General features: G+C 33.7%; 2 protein-coding genes across 2 annotated transcripts; one reads left to right on the plus strand and one right to left on the minus strand.

The window, feature by feature from the left end:
* The first annotated feature begins 2,107 nt into the window (after positions 1–2,107).
* LOC107004865 (geranylgeranyl pyrophosphate synthase 7, chloroplastic-like) lies at positions 2,108–3,205 on the plus strand. Its single transcript, NM_001323429.1, has one exon. The coding sequence runs from the start codon at positions 2,108–2,110 to the stop codon at positions 3,203–3,205; it is 1,098 nt and encodes a 365-aa protein (NP_001310358.1).
* A 648-nt stretch (positions 3,206–3,853) lies between these two features.
* LOC107004866 (glutathione S-transferase DHAR3, chloroplastic) lies at positions 3,854–9,475 on the minus strand. Its single transcript, XM_015203249.2, has 6 exons — positions 9,208–9,475; positions 7,815–7,905; positions 7,551–7,694; positions 6,523–6,640; positions 5,047–5,187; positions 3,854–4,190 (listed from the first exon to the last, which is right to left on the minus strand). Exons 1-6 carry the CDS (start codon positions 9,431–9,433, stop codon positions 4,104–4,106), a joined length of 807 nt encoding a protein of 268 aa, XP_015058735.1. The 5' UTR covers positions 9,434–9,475; the 3' UTR covers positions 3,854–4,103.
* Between the last annotated feature and the right edge of the window lie 2,656 nt (positions 9,476–12,131).

Below are 12,131 nucleotides of genomic sequence, written 5' to 3' on the forward strand. Positions count from 1 at the left end.
TCGATCTCTTTTGGATATTCAACGACAATAATAACATATTCAGTATAATTTCACAAATGAAGCCTGAAAAGAATGAAGTGTTCACAACCTTTAAAGAGGTAATTATCGATAGATCATACATGAAGTAAGTATATAAGCAAACATAATCGATCTACATCTGCCACGCAATATTATTCTAATATATTCCTTTTCGCTTGCTCGCAAGACTTCCTCTTTATTTTTATTTTTAAAAAAGGGGATAAGTCAAGTAAGTATTTAGACTATCTCTCAAACTTATCTAAAATAGCACACACATCTCATCCTTCATTCTTTTTTTCACTACGAAAAATACAATTTTCGTAATAAAAAGCAAGTAAAATAGCTAAAAGTACTTGATTCATTTCACACCTTTGAATTATGAATTATTATCACTCGAATGACTTGAAAAAACAACAACAATCAGTATGATCCCCTCATAAGTGTGATCAAATTTGAAGAAAGTAGAATACACGCATACCTTATTCCTACTTTGTTATTATCGTAGAGATAGTACTCGTGTTGCATACACCCAGGTTGCTGAAGGGTTTATATTTTTGAAATAGACGATAGTGTTTTGCTGACGACTCGAATTTCCCTCTCAACATAGCCAGTACCAACAAAATTGTCTTCATATGAGATAATGACAGAAAAAGGACCACTTCATATTATTAGAACAATATCATTTTTTTTTTCTGGTTTGTTTTCTGATAATAAAAAAATGCTTAATTTTCATGCTGTCTTGTTTATATGATTCTAAAATTTGATGCTTCCAAAGGAACATCTTTGTATTTTGGGAGTTTGTAAATCTATTGTTTATTTAGTTGAGTTCGGAGCCTAAAGGATATAAAATATTAATAAAAATTCTAAAAAACGGTATATAAAATTTTATATTAACCAAAACGGCAAAATCATCTGAACAACAGCGACTTCCTCCGCCGGAAAAAAGCAATTTTCTTTATAAAAAAAATGGCCGATTTTCTTGATTTTTTTTTTTTTAAAAAAAATCACGTTTTGCAAAATACGGCAGAGGAAATCGCTGTTGTTCCAGCGATTTTACCGTTTTGATTAATATAAACTTTTATATACCGTTTTGAAATTTTTGTTAATATTTATACCTTTAGGCTCCAGACTCTTATTTAGTTTGTCTCTGCAGGCTATGGAATCTTTGGAATTTGCTTCTTCCTTTCTATTTTAAACAATTTTTGCTTTTGGTTACTTGCTGATATCCTTGTAAAAATACTAAAAACGCATTCGATATTTACATAAAATCAAGTTACACTATAATTAAGGAACGATTTGATGTGAGAAATTAAAAACATGCTATATATTCATCGAGTTATTATACCCACAATGCGTAAAAATTGCAAGTCTATCCACTTGGAAACAATTCCAGACATGTGATGCTGAAACTCAAATATATATAATCGAAGTTCAATCATTTTTGCATGGACTTCTTTTATTGAAGTTCGTCCATTTTTGTCTGAACTTCAGCTATATATAACTTCAAACGTCAGAGTTGGTAATCGTTAAAGATTTTAAAGATGAATACAAGTCAAATAGCGGCCGTAAAATTTTGACCCACAGGCCACAAGTATAACACCAGACTCACTGCCAAATTGGGTACATATAAACACAAATCCAAGTAGACTATGAGTTTTCTGGTCCCATCATATTAATGGTGCAGTAGCCATCAAATTTTTTTAACTAACTTTGAATATAGAATATGGACTTGTTGTAAATTGTGCTGTAACTTCATAGAAATATAATTTTTTTATGATTGTGGTGTCCGGACTAGCTTTCTTGCACCTCAACTAATTCCACGGTATACCTGTTATCTTTCACCAGCAATAGGTATCAGGTAACCCTGTACACCAAGGATAAGACTAGGACAGATGGGAAGAAACGTATTTCTGTATAGAACTCACTAAAGTCCAAGTCTTTAATTAAAGGAATAATTATAAACCTATGCAAGAGGAATAAAAGCATCACTCACCTATATAAAAAGTACTATATAAGAATGACCTTGTTCCTTCACCACTAGCACCATTGCCATAATAATTTTCTTCAAAATTCCTAAAAACTCATAACAATGGCATTTTTAGCTACCATTTCTGGCCTTGACAATCTGTTCCTTTCTAATACCCTAAACAATAACTTTGATTTCAGTAGAAAACTCCCACCAAGCCAATCTTACAGTTTCCTTCACAAGAAAATCCACGCTAGCGATGTTGCGAACTCGTTCCAAACTTTTCAAGTCAAGGAACGAGATGTTTCATCCAAGGCAGAGAAATTCATCTTGCCTGAGTTTGAGTTTCAAGAATACATGGTAACGAAGGCAATCAAGGTAAACAAAGCACTAGATGAAGCAATACCAATGCAAGAGCCTATAAAAGTTCATGAAGCCATGAGGTACTCACTTCTAGCTGGAGGAAAACGTGTCCGGCCGATCCTCTGCATGGCTTCTTGTGAAGTTGTAGGAGGGGATGAATCCTTAGCTATACCTGCAGCTTGCGCAGTTGAGATGATCCATACCATGTCACTCGTCCATGATGATCTTCCCTGCATGGACAACGATGATCTACGTCGTGGCAAGCCCACGAACCATAAGGTTTTTGGAGAAAACACTGCAGTTCTTGCAGGGGATGCACTTTTGTCTTTGGCCTTTGAACATGTGGCTACCAAGACTCAGAATGTGGCACCCCAAAGAGTGGTCCAAGCCATTGGGGAATTGGGTTCAGCTGTTGGCTCAGAAGGGCTCGTGGCAGGGCAGATTGTGGACTTGGCGAGTGAGGGAAAACAAGTCAGCCTAACTGAACTGGAGTACATTCACCAACATAAGACGGCGAAGCTTTTGGAGGCTGCTGTGGTTTGTGGGGCAATAATGGGGGGAGGAAATGAGGTTGATGTGGAGAGAATGAGGAGCTACGCTAGGTGCATTGGGCTGTTGTTTCAAGTGGTAGATGATATTCTTGATGTTACCAAGTCATCAGATGAGCTGGGAAAGACAGCGGGTAAGGACCTAATAACAGATAAGGCTACATATCCTAAGTTGATGGGGCTAGAAAAGGCTCGACAGTATGCCGGTGAGCTGATGGCTAAGGCCATGAATGAGCTAAGCTACTTCGACTCTGCAAAGGCAGCACCTCTTTATCATATTGCTAGTTATATTGCAAATCGACAGAATTGATAGCTGAATAGTTCATGATGAAGACACTGTATATACCTTAAAGAATTGTCTGTATAAGTAAAGGTAAGTATGATGGAGCTGATCTTTGTGTCGTATTTCTTCTTATGGGAACAGGTATAGATATGAAACATGCCATATAAATAGGGTAAGTTCATCAAGTTGGATCATGTAGGCATCGTTTATCATATGTTAGTCACCAGTTTTCTCAAACATCTATGCAATTCCAATAACAGATCATCAGCTCGAAAGCTTGTAACAGAAGTATTTCCGCCCAATAGAATTGCACATGAACTATGACTACAACATATAAAATAAATTAACACACAACAAGTTTTCACTACTTAATCTGTTCTAAATTCTTTCTATAGTTGTAAAAAATAAAAGGGTAGTCAGGTGCACCAAGCATCCCACATTCATGCAAAGGGCTGCACCCCAATCGATATAGAAATTATCGCAGTACACAAAACTACCCTTGGCAAACAAACTGCATGCAGCAAGGAATAAGTTCCAACTGATTGCAAGTTCGCAGTCTCTCTATTGATAAAGAGGAACATGTTTTCACTGGAAACTACTAATCTAATTAGATCCCTAGCAGATATATTCATCACATGACTAAAGTTTGACTATTAAAAATGAATTCTACACCAATTGATTAACATTAATGTTCTGCTATAACATTCCTGATCTGAAAAAGTAAGAATTTTTGCATATGCACAAGCCTTAGGAAGTATGTATTACATATATAACTCAGGCTATCATTCAGTCGAACAAGGATGAGTATGTGTTTTAATAACAATATACATGGCACAGAACTGTCTTACAGCCTTCCAAATGCTAGCTTACTAAACCTTGCGAAAAAAACCTAATCCTCAGAAATGCAAAAGATGATATAGTTTGTCTAACCCATGACTTTTGGTCGCCAACCCTCAATGACATCCTCTTTTAGTGCCCGCGTGTTGATGAATGAATCCCTGGAGAATATACTCTGAGCACAAAACAAATTCAGGTATTAGAAACTATCTAGTTGGCAACTGTCTCACCAGACCGATAAATGCATGTATAACTATTATCTACCAAAAAAGAATTCCATTGACTCGTCAATGATCTTTCCTTATTTGTTCTCTTTTATTCATCTTTTTATCTGTTAGGGTTTGGAGGAGGAGGAGAATTTTAGGAGGTACAGGAAGAAGAAATGGTGTAAAGAAAGCATATTATCTCTGATTCACATTCTGTTGTCCTTAATTCTATTTCTCCATGCACCTCCAAATACTTCCGAGTCAAAGCCGAAGCAAATTTTAGGTTTAAGTTGGCCTTTAGGATCTCCAATAAGATAGAAAATCCTCATCTAAATCTAATGAATGTTGCACATGAACAAATATATCAGAACTTTAGAACTTCAAAGTTATTCCTAGCCAATAAAAATGAAAGAAACTACATAAAACTGAAGCTGAGGGGTCAATTTTCTACAAATGACAATTGACTGTTGTTTGTATTTTAAATCTATGAACTGAGACACTGAAACTAATTCTTAGGATATAAAGAGAGATGACAACAATTTTGAGGAAGGCCATAAATCTCAACTTTTGAGACTGACAGATAAAAGAATAAACAAAGTCGAGATTGCAAATATCTATAGATTGATCATCTTTCATTCATGGGTAATGGAGACTACTTAGCAATTACTGGGAGACGAAGCTAAGTTAAGGATCCTAAAGCTGACATAGCAAGCAATTGCTGCATCAACTGAACAAGGATCTCTATGGACGGAATAGTATTAAGAACAAAAAGTGAATAAACAAATAAAGTTAACCTAAAGAAGGAACTGCATAAGCTTCGGATACCTTCATGTATGATTTCACGTAGGAAAGTGAATCTGGAATAGACCAATTCTTATAGTTCCCCAAAGCTATTTCTAAATGATATAGCTTTGGTCCAAGCGACAAATCAGCAGCAGATACCTCATTTCCGTTGATAAATGGACCCTTCAGTTGAAAACAAAGAATAACTTCGTCAACAGTAGCCAGAAAGCTGGAAAAAAAATAATCTAAAATTAAACTATTTGAGAAAGATATGCATAATGTGGATTTTCACATTTGTGTAATTCAGCAAATTCACAATTGCCACAAACCAAGACACTTGTTTCTCCTATTCAGATTTTTAAATAAAGATACTCTCTTTTTCATCAATAACAAGGGCTTCAATAAAAGATGTTTTGCCTTTCACAGAAAGGGAGAAAACAAAACGTCAAGTATAGTTGAAGGTCGTGGCCACCAACAAGTACTGTCTGTATCAATCAACTCGAGCTTAATTTGGGTTTTTTTATTATTATTTGAAATTAGTAATGTTGTATTCCCCAGCATTAAGGATATGTTGGTGACCCAGACTTGCCTAGTGCGGGCTACCTCTCCTGTGTGGTCTGCCGTCTGCGAGCTATTGCATAGGAGCGGGGGTTTTACCCTGTGCGCACCCAAAGGGTAACGGCTGCGGGTTTCCCTTGTCATAAAAAAAAAGAAGATATGCTGGTGACCTCCAAAAATTCGCAACTAAAAGAGACTAGGAAGGCTAATTACAAAGATCCTAGTATATCTACTAGTTGCTCTACCTCCTCTATACATTCCTCTTTTATTCATCTTTTATCTTTCTCCTTGTTTTCTTCCTGCAATACCACTATTAGAGATACTAGCAGCGTTGATGCTAGCTAGCTTTGTTTTCGATTTGGAGAAGATTAAAAGAAAGAAAAAAAATTGAGGTAAGAAAAATGAAATGTGTGTTTCAGCCAATTTCTTCAAGCATGCTGATTTATTGATTTCCTGCAACGGTCAAACTAGGCTGAAGCAGATCTAACCCCAACAAATAGCAACTAAAAGAAAAGTGAAAACCACTTTTATTTAACTTCAGCAGCAATGTTTTAGAAGCAAAAAACATAACATAGTGACAAGATCCATGAGGCTTGAAGTGAAAAGCGAGAAGTAAAGTGTGCGCCTCTTAAAAGTGAAGCACGTAATCTACAAAAAAAAATTTGAAGTCCCATACATATTTGAATTTAGTACTATCATAGTCAAGTTTCAATTAAAATAACTAATTTAACATCCAATATATAATAATTTAATCCAACTCCTCAAAGTGAGATTCAAGAATTGACCGTTTCTCATTTAATGTTGGACACTTATCTTCACACATAAAGCAACAAACCCATTGTCTGACAACACTTTGCTTATCACTACAATGTACATTTTCCTCAGATTCAAGCAGTGATCAATTTGTGAATCTTGGCAAAGGCAAATAAATTTGGTTAATACCGAAAAACAAGCACTTACATTTTCTTTAAGGTAATCATTGAAAGCTGTCAGCTCATCAAGTAAAGCCTGCTCTGTTCCATCACCGGAGTCTTTGCTTTTCAGAAAAGCAACAAACTTGGGGAAGATCTTTGATCCGCTACAAGATTATGGAAGATAATGAGAAACAGTTGTGCACTATAAATGATTAGTAATTAGATTTTTCATAGGCAGACACTATATAAAATAGCAGCATTAACTATGGCTACAAAGTGAAAGCTGGTCACAGATACATACATCTCGGTCGGGAACAGTGGCAGTAAAAACGTTATTTTGCAACCTTACGGCTGTGAACCAGCTTTTACTATTTATTCAGGACGACAATTCAATGTAATCAGAACAATGCTTTTGACTGTGGATGAACACTAAAACTGCTGTCAAGAGTGATGAGAAGGGGATGCCATGTCTCTAAGTCATAGCAAGGAAGGGCCTGTTTGACAGCTATGGCTGAATTACAACTTACATGTAACTTGAAAGCTAACATAGCCCAAAGGATAGGATAGCTTGTTCTATGAAAACTTCAAAGATTAAATTACATGTATAGAAGGACTTGGTTTTTGCCTTTTTGGTATGGTTTTGTTTGGCACACTTCTGTAAAGAAATTATCTTGCAAACCCTCAGATATAACAAGTGGTAAGGCAAAGTCCCGTCTTCTTTTGTAAGCCTACTTTCATATCTATTAGAAGTGCTCAATCTAGTTCTTTTTTTCTTCAAAAAAAAAAAGATCAATGCATTTAAAACGTGTGGTACATAATGGAACAAAAACACAAATATGTCACTCAAGGGGTCAAAAGATTTGAAAGACTGATCAAAGATTCAGAAAACATTCAACTCCTGTTATTGATTGAAATAATCATATAACAGCTAGAAATGAACAGAAAAGACTTATTTCTGAAAGGATTGTCAAAATCAAAATGTAGAATTCTTTTCAGTAAGAAGTTATATATAACCACGCATGCCTATTTTGAATGAGAAAACTGTATGTCAATAATAGCAACAGGTAAACCCACACGGAAGCCTTCTCAGGAGGAGTTGTCAGCGGAGGTTCGGGGAACTTCTCCTCCAGTGCCTGTGTGATGACATCTGAATCTGGCACCCATTTCTCGTCAAGCTTAATAAGAGGAACTTTACCTTCAGGGCTTATCTTCAAAAACCTAGATAAGTTGTTATCAAAAGAATTTCAATTACTTACAAAATTTGCAGCTTGGAAATAAAACTAATCTATCATCACTTGTGGCAACAAGAGACTTAGACGAACGGGTATTCAAACTAACCAGTCAGGCTTGTTACTCAAGTCAACAAACTTCATGTCATATGGAAGGTGTTTTTCCTCCAACGTAAGCAAAACCCTCTGGGTGAATGGGCCTGAATGAGAAAATGAAAGCATTGTTACACCAAAATCTCAACTTAAAATCTTGTTCTTTTACTAATGCCACTAGTGCAATAATTTGTACCTATGATTTAACAGGCTAGTCTATAAGAAAAAGGTTAATTAATGGACATGTTCAAACTACAATTCCCCAATAAGCACTGCATGTACTACATTTGCCACCGGCAAGAGAAATTCTAACAGAAAAATTGCAACTTTGAAGTTCCTATTTAATTTCCCTCTACTTGCATAAGTCCAACCCCATCTATGCTGAGCTTCACAAAGCATTACCGTTCTCAAACCCAGATAAAGGAGGAGAATTGTGTAGGCTAATGACTAGTATAAAGTGAAATGGATACAGATCATTGAATACTCGTTTGAATAAAGTGAAATGGATACAAACAATTCAAATCCAACCCCAACTAGTTAGGTAAAATGGCCTAATTGATAGAGTGTGTTGCTACCAATAGCATTATGTTGTATTGTTACTTTAATATAATATTCATTTTGATTGTTACTTCAACTTTATTACGTTGTATCACTAAATTTATCGTTATGAAGTCTCATTTTATGTAATGACTGATTCGGTATGACCTCTTACGTTGATATTTTTTCTCATTTTGCCTTTGCTTATTATTTAATAATCCCATTTACTCTGTGCACTACTTTTTTAGAATAACTCTACCTTGTTATAATTTTGTAAGTTTGCACGTCATATTACTGATACGTGACATTATGCAAGGACGGGAAATGATATGATCAATCCAAATATCGTATTCAATAGGATATGTTATAAAACATGCAACAACCATCCAAACAACCTATGAAGGGTAGTCAAAAAATTTATCACTACCAAAATTTTTCTAGGGAACGAAAAAATACTCATAAAAACACTAAATTTTAGTGCAAAATGAACATGCATCAAACATGAACTCCAAGAATGTCAGCATTAATAGAGATATCAACGAAATAAAGCTACGAAATTTTGCAATTCTCAAGAGAAAACATACAGTCACCGAGCTTATTTGGGGTTGTAATTGATTGTTCGACACAAACTTCAAATGGGGTGTCGAGTGAAACCACTGATACAGTGAAAGCTCCTCTGGGTGCTCTAAACTTGGTGGAATTGGTAATGAAAAATTGTTCATATTCTTAAAAACACTAACTTTTTAGTATAATCATGAAATGTTACTCTGCCTTTACAATCCCAAATGAACTCCAAGAATTTCAGGACTGAAAAGGATATCAATGACATGAAAGCTAAGTAATTGCGCAAACTTTCAAAAGGAGAGACATACAGTCACCGAGCTTGTTAGGAGTTGTGATTGATTGTTTGACGCAAACTTCAAGAGGGGTTTCGACTGAAGCCGCCATTGATACAGTAAAACCTCTTCTGGGTGCTCTGAACTTCGTGGAATTGGAGGTAAAAATGGTGTTTTGGCGTCGAGGTAGTTGAATGCCCGCAAGGTGTTTGATAGAAGTCGCAAATGAAGCAGCTGACGGTGTTATCTTTACGGTCGACATTGTTGCTGCTTACGGATGAAGTGACAATTAGCAAATGGTATGGTGTGGAATTCAATTTTATCTCTATAAGGGTATTTTTGTCTTTCTATCGTAATCGTGGTATCTTCGATTGATTTCACGTTACATCACCCGACTATTTTACATTTCACTTAATTTCACGGGATGTTCATCGGTTTCAATTAAGCCTTCTAAGATCTAAATTTTGATGTGTTTCATGGATATCAACTTTCTTGACTAATGTTACGAGATACCGTACGATTTCAATTAACTCTTTCTTCTAATCCACCACCTCCCAACAACAAGCAAAAGACCAAGATTAGGATATACGATAAAAAACTGTCTTTTATTGAATTTGAATCGAAGACAATTACAGCATCAAATTTAACTTTATAAATTTTAAAATAAAATAAAAAATATTTAAAATTTATGATTAGACGTAAATTAAATACCCTTAACTTTCAATATAAGTAACACATATATTTTTTCTTGCTTGTAAATATTTATAAATATACCATCGTAATTATTAATTATTCCACCTAGAGATGTTCATAGTTCGATTTTGAAACCTGTTTGATAAAAAGGTTTATTGGGCTTGTTTATAAGAGGCCCATTTTTATTTTTGTGTCCACTATGGCAATCTATCCATTATGTTTTGATCTCTTAATCTAGCCAATAGCTTTTTTGGGCCACTATTTAGGAGCCCATTTGATAAATGTTGAAATCAATTCATTTTATAAATGAATTATTACGTGTTTGGATAAAAATGTTGAATTTGATGATAAGATGTACGCATATCTTATTTCTATCTTTGTAGGTGTGAATGGATAGAGAGATTGTTTCGATAGACCTTCAACTCAGCAGAACATGTATATTTAATGGAAGGTTAGGAAAAAAATGCGATAATAAAATAATAAGATACAAAGAAAATAAAGCAACAAATAATATCACACATTCAAAATTAATTTATTTTTAATAAACATGTGATTATGAGTGTAGGATAATTATTTCAAGCTTGGAAACCTTAAAAGTAATCTCACTTTGAAAAAGGAAAATAAAAAACTTTTTCAACACTCTATTCAAGTAAGAAAAAAGACTTTACTCCATGACCACAATTAATTAAATAGAACATTACTATATAAAATAAGATAAAGATGAGATGCATTGATCTTATCCTATGATAACTTAGGCCATAATTAAAGTTGTAAGTTCTTTGATTAGCATGCTAAGAAACTACTTAATTAAACTACACATGCACATCTTAATAGGGTAGTGTGCTTTTAATAGGGCAGTAATCATCTGTTTCAATTTATATGATTCGATTTTAATCTTTAGTTAATTTTAAATTAAATATACATATTTTATCTTTGATAAAATAATTTATATTCAAACAAATAAAAATATTTATTTTTATAAATATTTTATATTAAAAATAAAATTATATCACATAAATTACGATAAACGAAGAAATGGAGTATTAATCATGGCCTAAACCAACTTTTTCGTCCAAAGTCCAAAGTCAATGAGTATGATGGGGCATAAAATTAAGTTTGAAAGAAATGACTTCACTAAAATTTTGACACTTCATGAAGTTAAAAAGATTTACTTTTGAGTAAAATTTTGTTACTTTCCTGTCAACTTTCATTCATTCATCTTTCACCTATCATGCCATCAACAGTATAAATTTGGTAAAAATAATTCAGAGTTTATCGAAAATAATTTTTTTATTTTTAATAAAAAAAATGAAAGGCAGTGGTGAAGCCATCTTATGTGTTACGTTGAGGGTTTCTTCATTGAAAAATTATATTCTATTGTTTATTCAAATTAAAAATTTAAGTTTATATATATATATTATGTTTTGGCTCATCTTAATTTTTATGTATATTTTTTTGATATTTTAATATTTTTAAATAAAAATTTCTAATTCAACCACTTGATTGGAAGGTGCAAATTCAAAATTACTTTGGATCCAACATAGTAACTACAAAATGCAAATTTTAAAAAAATGAACTCTAAATCTTAAGAAGGTGATTTGAAATTGTAAACATGATTTCATGTTTTGAATACTTAGATCTATAGGCTTACACATCACAAGAAATAATTCTAAACATTGTGATTCCATGTATTCAATTAAAAAATCAGATGACTCGCTAATAATGTAAATAAATTGAGCTGAATTCAATATTGTTACCGTAAAACAAATTGGTATATATATGTATAAGAAATTATTAAAATTTTCAAACAAAGGTGAAGTTGATAAGAATCTTAAATGTGGTATTTGACAATCCATTTCTTAATTTTCAGATAAATAACATAAACTATGTACTAATGACTCACATTTCATCATATCAAAGTATTTGAACAAATTCAAATTATGTGAATTAAGATGTGACTTGTTACCTATTGTAACTAGGCAAAAATCATCATATCAAGGTAAACTTTTTTGGAGGCAACAAAATATATCATGTAGATCTTGAATAATGTGTTAGTAGGACCCAAATGTCCAAAATCACACAAGTAGAACCATGTGCAATTTTTTTTTTTAATGTGGGGATATCCCAAATTTTGTACCCAAAATAGTATTATAGAGCCCCACATTCCACATTATATTATAATCTTTTTATTCTTCTTTATTGCTATGGCTAAATGTTGCCTGGACAACAGTGAACACTCAAGTGTGTGACCCCTCCCCATCCCCCCC

Source organism: Solanum pennellii, chromosome 11 (genome assembly GCF_001406875.1).
Source record: "Solanum pennellii chromosome 11, SPENNV200".
NCBI classification, from domain to species: Eukaryota; Viridiplantae; Streptophyta; class Magnoliopsida; order Solanales; family Solanaceae; genus Solanum; species Solanum pennellii.

Bases quoted from the DNA above. Each gene is read 5' to 3' on its own strand.
- LOC107004865 (NM_001323429.1), top strand. From the start codon at position 2,108: ATGGCATTTTTAGCTACCATTTCTGGCCTTGACAATCTGTTCCTTTCT.
- LOC107004866 (XM_015203249.2), bottom strand. From the start codon at position 9,433: ATGTCGACCGTAAAGATAACACCGTCAGCTGCTTCATTTGCGACTTCT. The intron at 7,906-9,207 runs GTATGTCTCTCC...TTTCTCATTCAG, and splicing joins TCCTAACAAGCTCGGTGACT to GCCCATTCACCCAGAGGGTT. The intron at 6,641-7,550 runs GTGGGTTTACCT...ATAATCTTGTAG, and splicing joins CCTCCTGAGAAGGCTTCCGT to CGGATCAAAGATCTTCCCCA.